Here is a 20,334-nt window from a genome sequence, read left to right as displayed (position 1 = left end):
CCTGAAAGGCTGATGTCATCTGGCTGTTTTTCCTTCAGGAAGTTCCTGCAACTGCTCATTAAATTGTTGTTCAGGGGCCAAAAGTTCGACGGCAAGCTCTGACATTAAGCCACCGGAGGAGATCCGACAAAAAACACGACGGCGTAATGTTTAGAAGCCATCATGTGCGTTTCACATTATCATTTCCACTGCAATCCACATCTCAGGTTCATCGTCATGGGAGCTGAACTGACGTCAGATTACTTCCGGTGATTCAGGTGGAAGTCTTCACTTTCCTCATCAGGTCCAAGCGAGGTCGTCCTTCCTGCCGCCGTGCTCATCGCTGACTCACAACATTTCCGTCTGCAGACTCATTTCCAACCGTTGCTGTTAGTCCCACTGTTTCATGCAAACAGGAGCAACGCCGTGTGTGAATTCCTTCTGCAAGCCGAAAGAGACATGGGAACCCAGATAAAAATAACACATCTGAGGTGGTGGAATAGCTCCAAACATTTTATTCATGCAAATATGTAACATTATTTACAAGAGACAGTTTTAACAAACAGTTATACAATGTGTTTAAACCATTTATTTCATGTGCATGCTATGATTTCTAGACTTATTAAGAGTTGTGGTAAAAAAAAAGTTTTTTTTTTTTACCGAAACAGAATTTAAATAGCAGCAGAATTAACAAAAGAAAAAAAAAGAATCATATGGAAATTTATTTTGCACATGGATACTGTGGGAAGAATCAATCATTTATTGATATATATGGGACAAACAACAGCATTCCAGAACAGAACTTTTCAAATGACACGCAGTTAATTTAAATAAATACACGAGGAACAGCGTTTTTATGACAGTGAGCGTCCCTGCTTCTGGCTGCTCTGCTGGTGGAAGCTGCTGGGATCCACCGACTCAGGCCTGTGAGGATTCGGACCTAGGTACTGTTCAAACTCGTTGCGGTCCAGATCGTACAGCATGTCCAGCTGGACCTGTTCCAGGTAAAACTCATAGGAGGCCCCAGGCTGAGTAACGAGGTTTCCGTGAACCCTGGAGTTCCCTTGATCCATTTGAGGACCTGCAGAGCTGCAGAACCTGTGCTGTTGGTGCCAGTGGCGACCACCAAAGAACATCTGAGGCTCTGCGGGGTACCCGGGCGGGTTTGGGTTGGGGTTATTCGGAAAAACGTCTACTGGTGCGCTTGCTGTTGCTGAAAAAGTCAGTGCGTTTGGGTAGCGGAATGGGCTGCAGTTAGCCGGGTAGTTGTTGGGGAAAGGGTGCATGCTTGGGTAGGGTGGCTGCTGTCTCTGGGGCAGGCGGGGTATCACAAAGCCAGAGCTGCAGGGGGCAGGGGCAGCAGCAGGGGCATCTGCCTCTTGGGGCTTGGAGGTCTTCTTCAGCTGCTTCCTCCTGCGGGGCCGGTACTTGTAGTTGGGGTAGTCGATGGTGTGTTGGACCCTCAGGCGTTCGGCCTCCCGCATGAACGGACGCTTGTCAGACAGAGGCATGGCCTTCCAGGTTTTACCTGTAGCAGCACGAAGGGTTAACAATCATCAGTTAAACAGAACGACCTGTGGCTTCACGGTTTATAGAGTCTACAGACATTAAAAGCAAAATCTTTATATTAGCTTTTAAATCATTACCCAGTATTTTGCTCAGATCCGTATTCTCCAACTCTGGATTCAGATGCGCAAGTCGCCTGCGCTCCTCTTTGGTCCAGATGATGAACGCGTTCAGGGGCCTCCGGACCCTCTGCTGCGTGGCCACGGATTTGGCTTCCGGACTGGCGCAGCTGGAGTCGGAACTCACGGACAGCGGGCTGGAGGGTCCCGAGCACGGGGAGCGCACCTCCGTCATCTGCTCCGCGTCAGCTGCGTCTCCGTTTCGGGTCATGTCCGGGCAGAGCTGGCAAGGTGAGGGGTCTTGGCTATAACGCATGGTCATCTGATGAGGATGATGATGATGATGTTTTTGGCTGTCACCCCCCCCCCCCCCCCCGCCCCACGCCTGCATGGTGACGCAGGGTGAAGGTCTATATGTGGGCGCTCCACCAATGGGAGGGCGGAGGAGTGGATTTCAGGTGTGAATTCCAGGTGTTTTTTCGGGTCGTCGATCGGGCACTCTGACCCCCCCTAATCAACAATCTGCAGAAATTTAAGATACAAAGAATCTGTACTAATCTGCAATTAAGATGATCTCTAATGTTAAAGGGAATATTTAATCCTTAGTTTTTATAAACCGTCAAAGCAATCAGAAGTAAACATTTATACTTTCATGGTGGACGAAATTATATAAACTTTAAATTAGTTAAATTATATTTGTCCTCTGGTTTTGAAACGTTTTATTTTCTAATTTAAGCAGGGGAGTATGAGTTTTAAATTTAAATCATATTTCTGTCAGATAAATGTGTTTAATTATCGAATATTAATAGACATTCGGAGACTTTAATTGAATACAAATCGAATTCCAGTTTCTATTCTCATTTAAACAAATAGATTATATTAGAAATTCAAATTACAGCTTCGCCTATTTTGGACTCTCATCAAAAAAGTCCTGAAAGGCAGCATTGACAGAGGACATCAAAGTTTTCGGGAGGCAGGGCTGGTTACTCATTACATTGTGGATCTAAGCTGTTATCGGACATCCACTGTCTCTGCCAGAGAACATTTTACAGGACTGAAACAAACACGATCAAAGCGCGTTTATTGCGCAGTTGCCGCCCACAAATATTTACCTGATAGGTGCGCACAATAAGGACATCAACACAATGACACGGCCGGTTTCAAGGTTTAGGAATATTAGAAAAAAAGACTTTCCTAAAGGAAGCAGCGAGGCTCGACGCGAAAACTGGAGACGGAAGGGTATTAAAATGAGTCAAAGCAGACGCAGAAATTATCTGGTGGATGCGCTTGGTGTCTCTCAGCTTATTATTCCTTTTATTTGTGTCAGTTTTACAAGATATTTTAGTAAAATATGTATTAACCCGTGTGATGTTAATAGTTTAGTTAAATAAGAACTCCATTACGCAGAACGCAAAACGTTTAAACCGTCATACATATATGCCAGAAATAAAACTATCAGTGATTCTTTTATAAATAAATTAAAAAAAATGTTTTATTCAAGAACATTTAGACTCAAATATTATAAAGTGAACAATGAATAAACCGTGCGCAAAGTGGGGGGGCTTGAACGAGAGGCTTTCAGCTTGTGCGTATTCACCATTAATGATCTCACCTGAAACTCATAAGACGCGTGAAGCGCAGTTTAATAATAAAAGGCGGTGCTCGCTGCCTCTCTGTGCTTTCAATGGACATCTGTCTGAATTTATAACACTGTGAAGGCGGTAGATAAAGGCTGCAAACCCACGATGTTATATCGTGGTTCTCCTTAAGAACCCTTTGGACTTAGACCAAAATCAGGCTCCCTATCTTACCCCCCCCCCCCCCTCCCAAAAAAAAAACAATAACAAACAGCTGATCAATATACTGTGACATTGGCAAATTCAGTAGCAGAATTGATTAAGACGTGGCCTTTAAACTGTGCGTGTCAGACACAGCTGATTGCATTTGGAGGAAAGATAACATCAGACCTCTGAGGAAATCAATGCGCGCATGAGACGTTTAGATGTTTAAATGCATATAAAAAATGATGATGAGGAGGGGGAGGGGGGGTGTTCTTCTTCTGCTGCTTCTTCTTCTCGTGTCAGAATCAGAAGCTGAATCCACATCAACGTCACGCACGCGCCAGCGCGCTGTGAAGCTGCTCTAATGGATCGAATCAATTAGCCTGAGCGGCCCAGCGGGAATACAATAACGTTCGCTCCGGCTGAGCTTCCCTGCATGTGAACAGGCTCGGCTAAATGCCACACAACCATATCTCGATTTAAAAGCTTCTTGAAAGTTGTTTTTCGCTACTTCATTATATTTCTGTGCGTTCGTTTATCATCATGAAGTTTATAGAAACCATTTCCATCCCTTTTATTTCCTGTCTTATTACCGAATCCTAATCTAAGAGGTGACAGTAGGGCTTCATCACATTGTTCCGTGGGCAAACAAACTGAAATGGGCACTGTGCCTCCTGAATGGGGATTGTTCTCCGGCCTTCTGGGTCACAATGTGCCATTGTATTGGACAGAACTCATATATGGGACACTCCTCTAGCATCTTCAGTGTAGATCCGTGATGGCCGAGCTGGGACAAGCACCAAATGCCTGCAGGAGCAAATTTCAGAAGATCCACGGTACTTCCAAAAAAAAAGGTTCTCGTGGAATCTTGGCAACTCTGGAGGAAGTCATGGCTTCATGGATCGGGAGCCGCTCCTGTGCTCCGATGACGAAACGGACGAAACGGCTCCTCTGGCTCATCTGAATTCATGTGAAGGTTTTTTTGCGCCAGCGGCTGCTGCACACTTGACCCCCCCCCCGATCTCACGTCTCTGAAACACGTGGAGGTTTTGCTGCAAGATTTGCAGACTTGGAGACGTCTGGAGGAAAACCACAGGAGTGTAAAGCTGGAGGCCTCCGATAATGAAGTACTGTATTCCGACCGGGCCTCAGTGCCGTCCCACTGGCTTTCCTTACAGTGGTTCATTCATAAAGAGCTGCATTGTTTCATAGCCGGAGGTGTGAAGGGGATATACTGCTGCTGTGTTGGGTGACTATGATCTTCGCAGCAAGGGGACTTGCATTGCTTTGCGTTGCATTGTGTGGCCACAGCAGGCCAGCATCAGGATACACTCCGGTAAAGATGCCATTCAATGCAGCGGCCTACGCCCCCCCCCCCCCCCCCCCAGGTCCCACCTCCACCTCTTAATCACACGTTTGAGCAGATTCAACAGTGCGGACTGAGGCTCGGGGTCCGGAGTGACTCCCTCTGTCAACAGCGCCCTGCCCTGCCCGGCCCTACATCAGGCCAGCTGAGAGGATTACATGCCCCCTGGAGTAGACTGGCTTATTGTAGCCACATTAGTGGAACACAATGATGCCCCCCCCCCCCCCACACACACACACACACACACACCTCAGAGCAGAGATAACAGACCAGGCTCAGCCAGACCTCGAACGCCAACCGAAGCCCAGGTGATGCAATGTGAGCTGAGCTTAGAGGATTTCATCCATCAGGCCTCATTTCAGGCCCAAAAGTCAATCGATTGAAGACTAATCATTGATCACGTCTTGGTATCTCAGTATCTGCGGCTTTCCTGATTCATATAAATCACTTTTGTCTTTCGGACAAAACAAAACAGGCATCTGTGAGATGAGTAAAATCCATTTATTGCATTTGAGAAATGAATCAGACCCAAAGCAAACATCAAAGCAAGCGTCACTTTAAAAATGTTTCTTTACGTAAAGTGTGAAGTGGAATAGTTTCCGTGCCTTTTTTTAGTGTGAATTTATCTCAAGGATTCCAGAGAGCTTTTGATGAGCTTATTTAAAATGAATTCATTAGCTAATCTTAAAAAGAAACTGTCAGACTAATCAATAATGAAAATAACCATTAATTACACTCCTCAGCCTTTTTAAAAATCCAATCGGAATTATCGTTAAGCAAATATGTAATGAAGGGTGTGTACTCTGTAATGATTAAAAGTTCAGGAACTTGATTTGGTACTCTTCCATCTGATTCATGTTTCCATTTGATCATCATGAATGAGACTCAAAGAGCCTAAACGCCACTACTCTTTGTAAATTAGGTATTGTATTCCACTGATAAGCGTCTTATCTGTGGAATTGAAGACGTCTTCTGGGTCTTTTATTGTCCACACGGCGTCACATGTCATTGGTTTATTGCCACAGCAACTTTTTTTTTTTTACTTTCTTGACATCCCTGTTTTAAGATTCAAAATAATCAACTGCAGTATGTTAAAAGTCTGAGCTTGATCGACGGACCAGATCGGCCAGCAGACAGATGAGGAAGAGATCCGCATTCAGATGTAATTAGCCCTAATTATTAACTGGAACTAGACTGAGACCTGTGAGACACCGTGATACAAGTGTCTGTCTGAAACGGCTCATTTCAGATAACCCCGGCGATCCGCTCAGCTCCAGCACGTTTAATTAAACAGCGTGAACTGGTTAGACTCAGACATTAGATTATTTGGAGCTGAAATTAGAGATAAAAAAAAGAAGTGCTCCTGGCAAATCCTTTTAGTCGAAGTGAACGACTGCTTTCCGAATTCCTGCCGATGGAGACGCGTCTCCCGTGGACTTCTTCATCCTTTCTTGCAGCCCTTCTGCAGCCACAGGTTCAGAGTCAGCGTCCCTCTCTCCGGATCGCTCGTCTGAGTCTTAACACACATTCAAAAGGATCTGCTGCTTTGAAGATAAGCACTGTATTTCTGCCATAAACAATGATTGTGCTGTTTCTTTCCTGTGGCGTGATTTATTTAAAGTATTACGGTACGCTCTAAGAATTTGGGCTGGTTTTCCTGACAGGGGCCCCGCCGTGTACGTATTCCACCACTTGTGTAGCTTATTGGATACTAGAGATTCAGGAAAACACTCCAGCACAGTCATCAAAGTGTGACCTTTGTCTTTTATTCTAACACTTTGTGACATTTTAAAAGAAAACCTTTAAAATCACATTTCTGGGTTCACGACATAACTGATTTTTGTAGTTTTGGTGCATCGTTTGTCACTTTTCTTTGAATTTCTGCGTAACTGAGAGCCGCATAGGAGTCTTAAATGACAAGTGGCCACTTTGAATAGAAACACAAACATATGCTTCCTTTGATAAAGTGTTTTTATACCAGCAGAAATTCTATGGCAGCGTCACTTAAGACAATATCTGTGCAAAACACATTATTTATAGCGAGGGTGACATTTAACTTCCAAAAATAAACCCGAACCTAACGCAGAGTTCAAATATGGGCCGAATGATTATCGACACAGGGATTATCTGCCATAAGGTATTTTGTATTGATTTTAGCATCTCAAAACTTTTGAGGTTTTACAAAAAAATAATTTAAAAAAGCCTTAGGAATGCTGTTAATATATAAGTGAAAGTGTGAATTTTGGGAAGTTAGGCGACATTCTAAAGTGATAAAACACACCTAGAATAAATCACGGTAGTTTCCCCGAGATATCAAAGCATCAACGTTTCTTCATGGCATCATTATGTCTCTAAAGCATTAAGGGGGGGCAAGTATGTGCTTCCCTGTGATTGTGTTCCAAGAGGAGGGGGGGAGGAGAGGGATCTTTTGAACATCCATACCAGGATACAGCTGCCTGTGACTAATTCCTAAACTCCCCTTATAGAGCCCATTTCACAAGCAACACACACCACTGGGCATCTGTTTCCTGTTTTCATTCTTTTGAGTTATCTTATTTTCCTTATTTCCCCCTCACCTGTTATAATTCACGTTCATTCCATCATGGTTGTTTTTCATCAGCGCCTTGAAGCTCACGTCATAAACGCACTTAGAATTTGTTGTGGCACGAGTGTATCTATAACGTGAGAAGGTTTAATGACAGTAAAGTAGCTCACAAACAAAAGAACGCTGTAACATTTTTTTAATAGAAAATGGGAACAGGTCTAGGAAGTTGTTTTTACACGTCTTAAGATGCTTTTGCCACCAAATACTTTACATGCACATTCATTTTACTCCTTGGAATTGTAATATTTCAGAAGTTTCTCATCCGTTGGCATCAGAACCTTCTTCTCCGACATGTTAACGACCCAGCCTGGAGCGAGGCCAAAGAAGATTTGCCGGACATCCTTCCTCGTGGAGAGCATGTCAAACAGTTCATCCTTTGAAATGTCTGGTAAAATATATCCGTACTTCTGGGCCAGGGCGAGCCGAGCCTTTTGAATTTTCTCCGGGTCAGCCAAGTAACCCCGGTTTTCAGCATCTGTGTAATACGGGACCATGTCCTCTCCTGGCAACATTCGCTTCGGAATGGGCTGTCCACGCAAGAAGAATGGGACAGGCTTGATGACAATACCTTTAAAAAAAAAAAAGTTATTATTTAACTGCAAAATATAAATGTTACGAAATGCGGCTGAGTTTTTAAGAATGATAAAGATGTCTTACCAAGACTTATAGGATCATAGAAACTGGTTGTGACGACCCCTCCGTTCCTCTCGATAGCAGCTATAGCGCCTTCAGAAGCTCTCTGAACCTCAATGTTGATTTTTGCAGCAAAAATATCGCCACCCTGAAACAGACAAGATGCGAATCTTTAACATTTCGCAGAGCAGGATGAGAAAAGAAAATGTTAATCAGTGAGCAGATGAGAAAATTGTTGTCTGGTGCCACCTACTGACACAACATGATCAAAGCACAGCAGCATTAAAGCAAAAGAGTTTGCATCAACGAAATTCAACCAAAAGGTTATGTAGTTTATTTAAGTAGGATGTGCACAATACTGTAAAAAAAATAAAAAATAAAAGATGCTTAGCTTTTGTCTGGAATTTAACCCAAATATTTAAATGCATTTAAAGAGCTTATGGAAATGTGTGCTTTGACCACGGCAGCAATGACCTCGTCAACAAGCTGCACTCCGTAGTCCCTCTTCAGAGGCTGGATAGTTAGTCCTCTGGCGTTTACAAGCTGGGTCAGGTCTATGGGTTGGGTCACGTCAACCCGTCCCAGATCAATCAGGTACTGCAATCGCATCAATGAGAGAGGCTGGTACTGACAGCGGCGACTGAGAAAGAGCACAGAATCTGTTTTTGGTCTGGTTTGGAAAAATCACATTAACCACCAATATATCAAATGCATATCTCAAATCAGAACCGATGTAACCAGGGGTTTCAAATACTCTAGTTATGCAATTTGTTTTCCAAAGAGTAATATTTATTTTTCTTTGTAATAGAGTAACAGGCATTTACCTGTGTCCCTCGTTGTAGCCATATTTTGGAATTGACAGATAGAAGGGCGTTTTACCCCCCTCGAACCCCAGCCGAGGTCGGGTGCCTCTCTGCCGCTCTCCTTTGTGTCCTCGGCCGCTTTTATTGCCGCCATGTTGTCCTCGGCCTCGCCGTCGTTCCTAAAAAAAGAAAGAGGAACGTGAGCTATTGTGGAAAAGCCCTAGCCCTGCCACTAGCGACCAAGGGGTTAGCGGCTATCATAACAAGCTAGCTCGCTATGCTAGCTCTATTGGGCTGCATTAAGGTTAAACTGTGTTGACATATCAAGAAACATTACCGGACGCATTGATCCCGGTTCAGGCCGCAAGTTCGCTAACGTTATCCGCGGAAGATTCTTCAGCGTTTCAAACGCTTTTCCCGCAGGCCTCTTTGGGAAAGACATGTTTGATGTTTCTGTTCCTTCACATGACAGAGACGCAGCAAAACCAAGGGCACGTGTGTCACGTGACCGAGGATAGCGGAAGTACTTCTGTTTTTCTTCCGTGGCAAAATAAAACGTAACCTTTAAGTATGGCATAAAGTAAAAACGGGACGAGCGAATTTCCGTGGATGTCAATGAATATTATCGACATTAAGGAATAACAATTATTATATTTATCTGTTAAAGCAAACAGAATACAAGTCATGGATGTTTAATGCATCGTGCGTACTATTTATTTACTATTTGTATTGTTACGTAATCTCATCGTCTACATTTCGGCGATGCCTCAATATATTAACTTCCATTTTAAAGATTTAATTTATTAAATTAGATGTAATTGACATTTCACCCAACAACAACGCTCGGCTCGTATTTTTTTAAAGGAACTATAATTACGTCCAATCGCGTGGCGGAAGGGGCGGGACTTAGATGCTGCTGGTGACTAACACGTTAAGGTTGTCCAACGGCGGTGCGCTATTTTCCGCTAGCAAGTCTACTATAAAGGAATTCCTAAACTACCGGCGACAATACGAGATTTAAAAGTTTCGATTTTTTTTTCTTATTCTTCTCATTAGCTGCCTGTTTAATAATTGATAGCTGGAGTTGTTGACAGATTGGTAGCTGGATACATCGATTAGCGGCTAGCAGGGCTAAATTGCACCGACACATTAGCTGCTTATCGCTGTATGTGCGGTAACAACATGTCAGCGCCTTTGCCTGCCATCGTGCCTGCTGCCCGGAAAGCCACCGCGGCGGTGAGTTAAAAAAATATATACATTTACATGAGATAAAAAAAAAAAAAAAAACCGCTGCCATGTTGTTCCATGCATCTCAGACTACCTGTTTCCGATTGTGCTTTTGGGATTTATAGGTGATATTCCTGCATGGCCTCGGAGATACGGGGTAGGTGAAGCAACATCTTTTAGCTTCTGTCCCTCCAGAGATAAATTCAGAAGTTTCCATTTTGACTTTGACCGACGTTGCAGGCACAGCTGGGCAGAAGCTTTTGCAGGGATAAGGTTACCGCATGTCAAATACATCTGCCCGCATGCGTAAGTACTGACATGCAGCAGCTTTCAATGCTGGACATACAAGGAAAAAGCCTTGAAAAGTGTGAAAGTAATCAGTTTCAAGGCCTCCCCTTTTTCTTCAATGATTTGCAGTCCCACCATGCCTGTTACGCTGAACATGAGGTTGAACATGCCTTCTTGGTAAGTAGTACAATCATTTGTGTTTTAGTAGTGTGGACTTGTCACCAGCGCTTTGAGATTCGCCTGATTTCTTTTTTTTCCCCCTTCCCGGATAGGTTTGATATCTACGGGTTGAGCCCAGACGCCGATGAAGACGAGGCTGGAATCAAAGCGGCTTCAGAGAACCGTACGTCTGCATGTTTATTTCATTGCAGCGTTGCAACCAAAAGGTTGAAATGGAATGAAAATGTCAAGAGATAGTTCAATTTAGCAGCCGTTTTTTTTTTTACTATCTGTTCCCAGGAAAATTCTGGTTGTTTTTTTCCCCGTATCAATCGTAAGTTCTTTCCTCGTCTTGCAGTTGAAGCCTTGATAAAGCAAGAAGTTAAGAATGGAATCCCATCAAACCGGATTATTCTCGGAGGATTTTCACAGGTAAGTGATTCTTCACTTGTATATTTGTGTTGAATAATTACATCCTATAGAATACGGGCCAGAGTCTAATCAGAGCAGGAATATTGATGCTTTATCTTTGCTGCTACCATGGCGACGAGGAGCTGCAGTTGCTAACGCCAACACAAACCTTCAGTTGTTGCCGTCCAGCCCTGCAGCCTGACCGAGTTGCCCTTTAAATATCTTTTAAAGTTTAAAATATCTTTTTGTTTCACACACATATTTTAGATGTTTTCTTTTCTCTTTTAAATAAGAAACATGTCGTTTTACTCCCAAGGGTGGAGCGGTGGCTCTCTACACAGCTCTGACCTCCCAGCAGCAGCTAGCCGGAGTGGTCGCTCTGAGCTGCTGGCTTCCGCTCCGCAAGGCCTTCCCTCAGGTAGAGCAAACGCCTCGTCTCCCTGCTTGCTGGTTTGAACTAGAGCGCGAGTTGATTCTGACCCCCCCCCCCCAGGTGTTCAGATCCCGATGAGCTCAACGGTCTTTTGTACAAATTGTTTGTTGCGGACTGTTCCTTTCCTGTTTGTGGCTCCCCCGTAGATGAATCATAATCCCTTGTAATGGGACGATAATAATCTTAATCTCTTCTCAGGCCTCTGCCGGCGGCGCCAACAAGGACATGCATCTCCTCCAGTGCCACGGCGACTCCGACCCCCTGGTCCCGTTGGTATACGGCAGCCAGACGACGGAGAAGATGAAAACCCTCGTCACCCCGTCCAATGTCACCTTCAAGTTGTATCGGGGTCTACTTCACAGCGCCTGTCCGGAGGTCAGAGTGGGTTGAAGCGGGTTGTTTGATTCTCCGCCCTGGTTCTTTGAATTTCATCTCCTTGTTGTGTTTGTGCAGGAAATGGTGGATATCAAACGATTCATAGAGAAGCGGCTTCCCCCCGTCGGCGACGAGTGAACCCCCAGAGCGGCGACGCGGCTCCGCCGGAGATTGGACTGACTCCGGTGAGCCTCTGTGGACGTGGGGAATCACTTACTTCATGACTAATCCAAGCTGCTACTTGTTGAAATTGGGGGGGGGGGGGGGGGGGGGGTACGTGTTATCCCAGGAGAGGCACCGCTGCATCGTGACCCGGAGTCGCAGCATCAAACGTTCGTTGCTTGAATGTCGTATGAAAAGTATGTATCGGAATAAATAGGGCTATACTTCATGGAGTAGTTGCTATTTGAGAATAAACGGCATCTTGCTAAATGCTATTTTTAATTATTTGGTGTTTTTGTAACTCAAGCGAGTTTAACTTGACCAATGCGTTTCCTCCAGTGTGTTTGTTGCTTCGTCAACATTTCAACTTCAAGTATTTTAAATATTAATGTCATGCTTTATTGTTATTTACTTGGTCCTTGGCTGTTTTATTCTGCATTATTTAAATATTGAAGATGAAACAGAAAATTTTAAAATATAATCAAAAGTTTATTCTGATGGAAGTTGTTATTTTTTTTGTCTTTGATTTTTTAACAGGTCACATAAGCAACCATATCAAACAATATTAAAGCAGCAATATAAAGCATTTCTAATAATGTAAATGCCATATTAAAAAAAAAACTACCTGTGATCATACACCACAGCAAGAACAACATGATTGTGCTTTATTTAATCTGAGAATTTAAATAGCTATTTCACACACATTCCTTTATAAATACACAAATATATCAGTGATGATGGTCGTATCGTCTTTTTCCCTGTTTTTTTATATTTAAAATAAATATTTCACTAAGTATCACAGTATTTGAAACACACAGACGAGATCTATTCCTGGGTCCTCAGCTTGTGGTAAAAAAAACGTCATCTTTGAGAAGAGCCGAAAGCACCAACGTGACGTCGGGGCAAAGGTGCAAAGTGTTGAAGATCTTATTCCAAGGCACTTTCCATCTTCTTTAGTTGCTTTTAAATAAAACCCACTACTTTCCTACAAGAACTGGATATGCATTAAGGCTCACGCAATATACCCAAATACAGATGCAGTGCCCACAGATGCATGCGTTCGCCCCACCAAGGTAGAAAAGTGCAATGTCAAGCGCTATAGGGAATATATATATAAAAAAAATATATATAGATATGTTTACTAACAAGAAGCGGCCGCTGCTCTCGCATTTGTTCTTGCTTGCTCCAAGTATATTGGTAAGCTAATCACAGGTAAATAAGCCGCAGCCGCTTTTAAGTCGTCTTCAGTTCCTTGTCTGTCTCTAACTAGCAGGACTCCCAACAGGAACGGGGGGGGAGACACACACATGCGGCATTTTGAAAAGCGTTGGCGAGCCTACGGCTCGGGGGGAGGTTGCTCCAGGCTCTTCAGCAGATCCGTGTACGCCGTCGAGCTGATGTAGCGGGGGTACGAGTCTCTCTGCATCAGCGTGTAGATCTGCTGCTGAGCCTCCTCGAAGGTGTGAGACGTCGCTTCCAGCATGTTGCGGTTGATCACGTCTCTGACGTGAGAGTCCAAACTGACCTGCGGGAAGACAAGCAGGTTGAAATCAGACGTGAATCAATATTTTTATACGACATGATCAGCAGAATGCGCCTCACCTCTTTCGGGGACAGGATGGAGATGAAGTCCTCGTAGATTTGCCGGACTTTCTCCTCCACCACCGTCTTGTTGGTCTCCATTTTGAGTTCCTCGCAGGCCAGCCAGAACATCATGTTCTCCTCGCTGAATTCCGTCCGCAGGAACTGCCTGAAGCAGCCGCGTCCGATTGCACTCTTCATCACCCGTTCGAACGATGTCGACCAGGAGTGAGCGTCCTCCAGAGTGGGCTTCCTACTTAAAAAAAATAAATAAAAGAGCAGGGCTTATTTACTTCTCCCAGTTACGGCAGAGGATGTTTATTCTCGTTTATTTACAGGAATGGCGGCAGTTTAGATTTCACCTTTCTTCACAGTTCGAGGTGTCCTCTGTCCTGTGTTCAAAAGTGGACCTCTGTATTGTCTCGTCCTCGCTCCTAACAGTCAAACTGCAGGGGGGAAAAAACACACACACACACACAGTTGGGTCACAAAATATGTCCCATCCACTTCGACCTTGCTGATGCTGAGAAGGAAGGACGGATTCAACTCTCAGAGCTGTGTGACGCTACCGCCGTTAGCTTAGCCTAGCAAAAGTAGAAATGCGGGAAATGCTGTGCTTTGAATCCGGAGAGACAAACGGCACCTACAAAAAGCTCGGTTAAACTCTATCCAAACTAAGTTGGATGCTTTCGGGGTCGTGTCCCTGAATATTTCCTGGCATGGCAAGCCGCTTCCTGGAATTTTGTCCTCACCAAATATTTGCCATTTTTCAAGATATTCCTTTGTGAAGTTGCCCCAGGAGCGAGAAACAGCCCCGGAAACACTGTTTTTAACACCTAACAGATTTCACACTGCTTACAGTGCAACAAGGACTCCTGCATTGAAAGGACTTTCACACCCAACCAGGGTCTCTGAATCTTATGTTTTCCACTTTAGAAATAACAGAACACCTACAGTAGATGGGGGGGCATTTGCATAAAATATTAAAGTGTGTCAACTGTCCACATCTTCCTGTGGGATTGCCTGTGCTTAATTAAAATGTCCCCCAAACACCTGATGCAGCAGCTGGCTGTAGTTTAATTGGCTCAGGAGGGAGCCGTCCCATCTGTCGCCGCGGCGATTAGATGTAGATTGATACAGATGTAGATTCAAAAAGTATTTACTAATCCACAGTGGAGTGAATTAACGTGGCCGTGTTCTGCACACAACAGGTTTTGCTGTTCTCAGAGGAAGCACAAGTAAATGGTTGATGAGTCCAGAACAGATTACCCCCCCCCCCACACACACAACCCCCAGGGCTTTCATCCAATGAGATCATTTGTGGATCACAGGACCTCTGTTATCTGTTTTTCCTCGGATGGCGGTGTGGGCTGTAATTCTGCTGAAAGGACGCGAGGCAAAAAGGAGGTGGTGTGTATTTATATTACAAATATGGATTTTCACAAACAGCACGTTGCGCCTCAAACATGATGCCAAGATTCCAGTGAAGGCTGATCGTGCTTGTTGGCGGCTCAACCCCCAAATCAGGCGCTGAAATCTGCCACGCCGCATGTAGCATGATGCGTTACATGAGATGGACGATGCATGGAAACCTATTAGGTTCTTGTTTAGCTTATTGATTGTCATGCCAAAAAACAAACAAACAACAAAATTTAGATATTTGGGTAAAAAGGCAGAAAATATTCACTTTGATTTCATATCTTTTTCTTAAGTTTGGGATTTGTTTTTGTGTGTGAACTTGGTTTCGGGTTTATTTCCCTGCAGGATGAGATATTGATCGCCCGTGTAATCTGAAATTAGTCAGGAGTATAAGCATCTGTGCTTGTGCTTTTCTCAACCGCACACCCTGGACAAGCCGCCATTCATGCAGTTCATCACAGAGCCACGTGCAGACAATCATTCACACTCACTTATGGGGCAAATTAGCATCACCAATGCACCTAATGTGCATGTTAATGGGGGTGGAAGGAAGCCACAGTCGGATTTGGACCTGCAACCTTCTTGCTGCGAGGCAATAGCGCCAACTACTGCGCCGCCATTCATCATCTATCGCCGCCTGTCCTCTGCAGGGTCGCAGCAGAGTCCCAGATGACATTGAGGGAGGAACACCCTCACACAGCGCCATCATTCCTCACAGGAACAACCCATTGAGACAGAAGCAGCCATTCATATTCTGCCTGGGGGGGGGGGGGGGGGGGTTACAGCCACCAGTTCCCCTTCAGCATGTTCAGCATGCATGTTTGTGAGGAAAACCGCCTTTTCAATTCTGTGAAAAGGTTTTCTGTGTATTGTTTGCAGACCGAGTTTTGTTCCTTGAGTCCTGGCGCTTGTTATGAAATGTGCTTTTGGCGCATTGCTTCAATCAGATAGGAAATGATAGAAGCAAGCAGCAGGAGGCCGGAGATGGTGATGACTTCTTCTATGCTCAGATCAGATTCGGTTATCTCCGTGATTACCCCCGTCGTAATGATCAGTGGCCTGCATCCAGCTCTAACCCGGAAGCGAAAGCTTTTTGGCTTTCTGCATCGGCAACATAAAAAAAAAAAACACACACTCACATTTGTCAAAACTGAAACGAGTCACTTCAACCTGTGAGACGTTGTGAACTTTAAGGGGGGGGACGACGACTAATGGACAGATTAGTGGCTGACGACACCTTTACATCTAAAGCAGAATCTAGAGCGTTCCGTTCCCGGCAGAAAGTGGATTAAGAGTGCTCTAAAAGGAGCCTTCAGACGCCCGCCCCATGTTTCCGCCCCCCCCTCGCTGGGTGGTGGGAAGCAGTGAAGTGTCGGAGCCATTTACCAGGAGCAGCTACAGCAGCAGCACCAGCAGAAGCAGCAGGCGTTGGAGGCGTTGGTGGGGGTGTTCCCCATGCTGGGGCGCGTTTGGAGGACGCTGGCAGCTGCTTCCTGATGAATCTGCATCTGCCTCTTACGCATCTCCACCCGCTCTGAGCCCATGGACTGGAGAGGAGAGGGGGGGTGGGGGGGCCCTCATGGTAGATTATTACCGCATTAAGATGGAATATCGTCACAAGAGACAGGAAATCACTGAGGTTTTACAGATCAGAGAGAGGACGGCCTAAAATTAGACATTGAGCCAAACGTGAAAAATACATTTAAAAAAATCATGTTGCCAAACAGCATCTTGCGGAATGCACGAATTTCTTTTTTTGCACGATGTGACCTCAAAAATCTGCATTTTTAATTAAGACAAAAGGCGAATGGTGCGTTCAGGTTCAGATGTTGGAGAATCCAACGGGAATATTGGATCCCACTGAACGCACCCCCCCCCCCCCCCCCCCCCCCCCACGTGAGGGATGAGCGCGGTAATGAGCGCGGCAAGGCGTTACTGTCGGACCGCAGCAATCAGCATCCATCAGGAGAAACACATGCACGCGCACACGCACGACGTTCAATTCACGACAAGTCGCCCAGAAGCAAGCAGCGTGCAGCCATTTATAGAAACATAATGGAATCATTTGATCGGATGAGCTGATCATTGGGCGTCAGATGACTCTTTCATCCGATGCAAAAAAAAAAAAACCAGCAGCTCTGCAGACATTTGCGCGTGTTTGATGCGCGACATTAGCATTTTAGTGCAAATGACAATATTGAAGATATATTATTCTACTTCTCCTTCTTGGAATATCACTATTAAGACACTCCGCCTTCACTGGATGCTGAAAAATCACAGCTCTTTTCTTTTTCTTCCTATAATAAGATGCAGCAACGCGAGGCTTATTTCTAAGAGGCCTGCTTTGCCCGGATTTAAACGTGTACTCACTGTGTCACCATGAATGCCAGGGTACAGGTGATGTTTGGCTCGAACGCATCCGTGTGACTCGACTTGACACAGAACCAGTTGGTGTCCTCTGTGCGCATGCGTCGCCTCCGCAAGTGTGAAAATATTTTTTTCTTCTGCGCCCGTGCATCAATGTGCGCGGACTCCTACAAGCAATGGCTTCTCCAGCGTTCATCATTTTGATTACAGCTCTGTCATAGAAGATGTTATCTATTTTAACTTTCTCATTTTGGTCTATTTTATTATGAAATTCCTCTTTGTAAAAGTTGTATATAAATGTGCTTTAATGACGATTGTTTTTTTTTGTTTTTTTTACTATTAAGACATCAGTTTAGAGCTTAATCTATTTCCAACCAGATGATAAGAGTAAATGGAAATAAATTATTTTCTACAAGGCCCTGAACAATTTAATCAACCCTTCATCCCCCCAGCATCACCGGAGCCGCAGTACCTCACGAGTCCATCAGGTGGCAGTAAAGATCCATTTAAACCCGCCGGAACTCCAAAGGGTTTTTAGACTTTTAGAGAATAATTGGAGAGGGAGAGGAAACTTATTAAAACTTCTGTAAGTGAGTTAATGGATTATTCGTACTATAAATTATAGAACAAAATCCCGCACGGTCTCTGATTGACCCGCAAGCCTTTGTTTTCTGAGCAAGTGTGGCGCAAGCTGTATTTGAAGTTCAGTCAATTTTAGTTAATGAACCATTTCATGTTCCCTTCAACATGTAGGGTAAACGTAACCAGAATTTAAATACCAAATAAAATAAGCTGTTAAAGACGCTGCATTTATTTTATCCATCGACATTCCATTTTGTGTGTCTGAACCATAAAACAAAGTCTTCCTCTAACCCTTATAATAAATCTCATATATTGAAGCCAAAGTCATCTTTAAGAGGGACTGCCTCTTAAATGGACGCTGCTTTTTCATCTCTTCACCTTTAATCTGCTCTGCGGTGTGTGTAGTTTATAAATTCAACCTCAATTTTGAAGCCTGCTTTCTTCTTCTCTTCCAGAACTCATTCAGTAAATCACACACCGTCCACTGAGGCCAGTGGAAATACGCAGTTATGCTCATTCTCCCAGTCTGGAGCTTGATTCAGTACCAGACATTGTTCCTACTGTACCTCAGCAGTGACTAGAAATCTTTTAATGAAACGAGGCATCGGGTTTCTCTCATCCTTTGCTCGGTGGTGTAAATCAGAGCGGCACGCTGGTTTATCTCGGAGCCACAGAAGCTTCCTCTGCAGAGACTCCTCTTCTTTTTATCCATGTTGATTAAATGTCTTTTTCCTCACCGTTCCATAAACTTACTGAGAAAAGAAGCAGGAGCTACAACATGATGTCGCGTTCTCTTTCTGTAATCCTCAGTATAACTGGACCATGTGGGGAATCTGGACTTCCTCCGCCCCTGAGAGGCTTTTTAGGACAGGTAGAAATCACCTGAAGAACCATCTCTAATGCAATCAATCGAACCTAAAAGTCCGATCTTTGTGTTTTTAATTAGATTTGTGATGACTCAACACGTCTTCTGGAACTCGATTTTTAGAAGTGTGCCATAAGTTTAATGAAACAGCCCAGAAACTGGTGATCCGTGCTGGACCCCGGTCATTAATGTTTAATCAGCTTTTATATGAGAAGGACAGCCTTTCAGTTCCATTAATGATCACTGAACTCTGATTGGTGGAACATCGGCTTTTACTTTTGCGAGGGATTTGCCCAGAATATTCCAGAGTTGTTGTTTTGTTTTTTTAGAGTCATGCTCTGGCATTTTTTCAAGAAACAGGGATCGTGCATGAACGTGTGAGAATCTGAATGGAGCTAAAACAATAAAGACTGATCACCAATTACTAAAGTAAATAGCTTGTGTTCTCCGCCCGCTGTTGTTTGAACAGATCAATGCATCTATAGATCCAACCTTTATGAGGAAGGAGGACATTTGCATCCTCTTTGATGTCCTTACTGAGACGACAAGCTGATGTGATGGACTGTTTATATAGTTGGGTTTAAACATGTTAAATGCATGTTGGAATTCACTCATTTGTGTAAATATGATTAAATAAGATTTCAGATTCATCAGTCTCTGCTGGGTTCAGGTTCTCATCCAGGCTGCCTGCCATGGCATCATTCATCCCCCTGAAGCGCTTTCTGTAATGCTGCTGGGAACTGTAGGACCAGATTGGAGCCAAACGTCCCCGCCGCTCAGCAGCAGACGAATCGGATCCGTGTTTACATCTATTAGTCGGAACATCTGGGCTTTTCAAAGGGAACATTTAGCCCGCAAATATTCAAAGTGGGTTTAAAATAAACACCTTCCAACCTTCTCCAAAGAGGACGATGCACAGTTGGTGCTTTTCGTTTGGTGCATCACATCAAGCCCGTCCATTGTTATCTGATTTAATCTTGTCAGGAGCAGAAAAAAATTACATTTAGCCGACCGTGTGGGAGGTTAAAAATGAACGAGGCGGCGCAGATCTGAAAAATGTATCTCCCTGTGTTCTCAGTAATGTAAAACTAATGGGGATTCCTGGAAGGCCTCTCCTTCATTCTTTTGTTGTAAGTTCTAATAGTAGCTCGCAGGGAAATTATTCATCGTCCTTCTCCCCCTCCTCCTCCTCCATCCATCAGTCATTGGCCTCCCTCTCTTCCCTCCACCTTCTGGAGCAGCCACATTGCACTGCCGCTGTTAAATAGGTTCACGCAGAACAGATCGTGGATAGTGATGCGGTCCGAGGGTTTGAGTCTCCTGGCATGAAGGCAAAGTATTTCCATTCTGGTAATAAAATAATAAAAAAAAGAATATATAAAACGTTCAAATGTGCATAAATGGAAATGTTCAGGAAATAACATGATATGATGATACTTTTCTCCCAGTCTCTTCCAACTCTTCCATCGCTGACACCGACATCCTGTCATTTCGGTCATGAAAACACATATTTTACCAGAGCTGACATCAAATGATGCATCAAGCAGACCGGGGTTATTAAAATATCATATACATGTACTCAATCTCATAATTAATTTCCGTTCTGCCCATTCACAGCCTTTCATTTGGTCATTTCCTGGCCGACACACAAAGAAAAGCCGATCGACAATGTG

The 20,334-nt window shown here is 44.2% G+C and overlaps 4 protein-coding genes across 4 annotated transcripts; 1 reads left to right on the top strand and 3 right to left on the bottom strand.

Annotated features, from left to right (window-relative positions):
• Positions 1 to 833: 833 nt before the first annotated feature.
• Positions 834 to 1,920, bottom strand: sox32 (SRY-box transcription factor 32). Its single transcript, XM_068748138.1, has 2 exons — positions 1,626 to 1,920; positions 834 to 1,507 (listed from the first exon to the last, which is right to left on the bottom strand). The coding sequence occupies exons 1-2, from the start codon at positions 1,918 to 1,920 to the stop codon at positions 834 to 836; spliced, it is 969 nt and encodes a 322-aa protein (XP_068604239.1).
• A 5,555-nt stretch (positions 1,921 to 7,475) lies between these two features.
• On the bottom strand, positions 7,476 to 9,283 carry mrpl15 (mitochondrial ribosomal protein L15). The gene is made up of 5 exons (XM_068748028.1): positions 9,130 to 9,283; positions 8,814 to 8,971; positions 8,464 to 8,629; positions 8,014 to 8,137; positions 7,476 to 7,924 (listed from the first exon to the last, which is right to left on the bottom strand). Exons 1-5 carry the CDS (start codon positions 9,232 to 9,234, stop codon positions 7,581 to 7,583), a joined length of 897 nt encoding a protein of 298 aa, XP_068604129.1. The 5' UTR covers positions 9,235 to 9,283; the 3' UTR covers positions 7,476 to 7,580.
• A 518-nt stretch (positions 9,284 to 9,801) lies between these two features.
• lypla1 (lysophospholipase 1) lies at positions 9,802 to 11,937 on the top strand. Its single transcript, XM_068747942.1, has 9 exons — positions 9,802 to 10,028; positions 10,145 to 10,176; positions 10,260 to 10,325; positions 10,437 to 10,484; positions 10,580 to 10,650; positions 10,825 to 10,898; positions 11,194 to 11,295; positions 11,509 to 11,685; positions 11,764 to 11,937. Exons 1-9 carry the CDS (start codon positions 9,960 to 9,962, stop codon positions 11,821 to 11,823), a joined length of 699 nt encoding a protein of 232 aa, XP_068604043.1. The 5' UTR covers positions 9,802 to 9,959; the 3' UTR covers positions 11,824 to 11,937.
• A 1,246-nt stretch (positions 11,938 to 13,183) lies between these two features.
• LOC137903872 (regulator of G-protein signaling 20-like) lies at positions 13,184 to 17,313 on the bottom strand. The gene is made up of 5 exons (XM_068748037.1): positions 17,218 to 17,313; positions 16,234 to 16,394; positions 13,791 to 13,874; positions 13,450 to 13,684; positions 13,184 to 13,372 (listed from the first exon to the last, which is right to left on the bottom strand). Exons 2-5 carry the CDS (start codon positions 16,389 to 16,391, stop codon positions 13,184 to 13,186), a joined length of 666 nt encoding a protein of 221 aa, XP_068604138.1. The 5' UTR covers positions 16,392 to 16,394; positions 17,218 to 17,313.
• Between the last annotated feature and the right edge of the window lie 3,021 nt (positions 17,314 to 20,334).

This window comes from Brachionichthys hirsutus, chromosome 14 (assembly GCF_040956055.1).
Source record: "Brachionichthys hirsutus isolate HB-005 chromosome 14, CSIRO-AGI_Bhir_v1, whole genome shotgun sequence".
NCBI lineage: Eukaryota > Metazoa > Chordata > Actinopteri > Lophiiformes > Brachionichthyidae > Brachionichthys > Brachionichthys hirsutus.
This window is presented reverse-complemented; position numbering and strand designations above follow the sequence as displayed.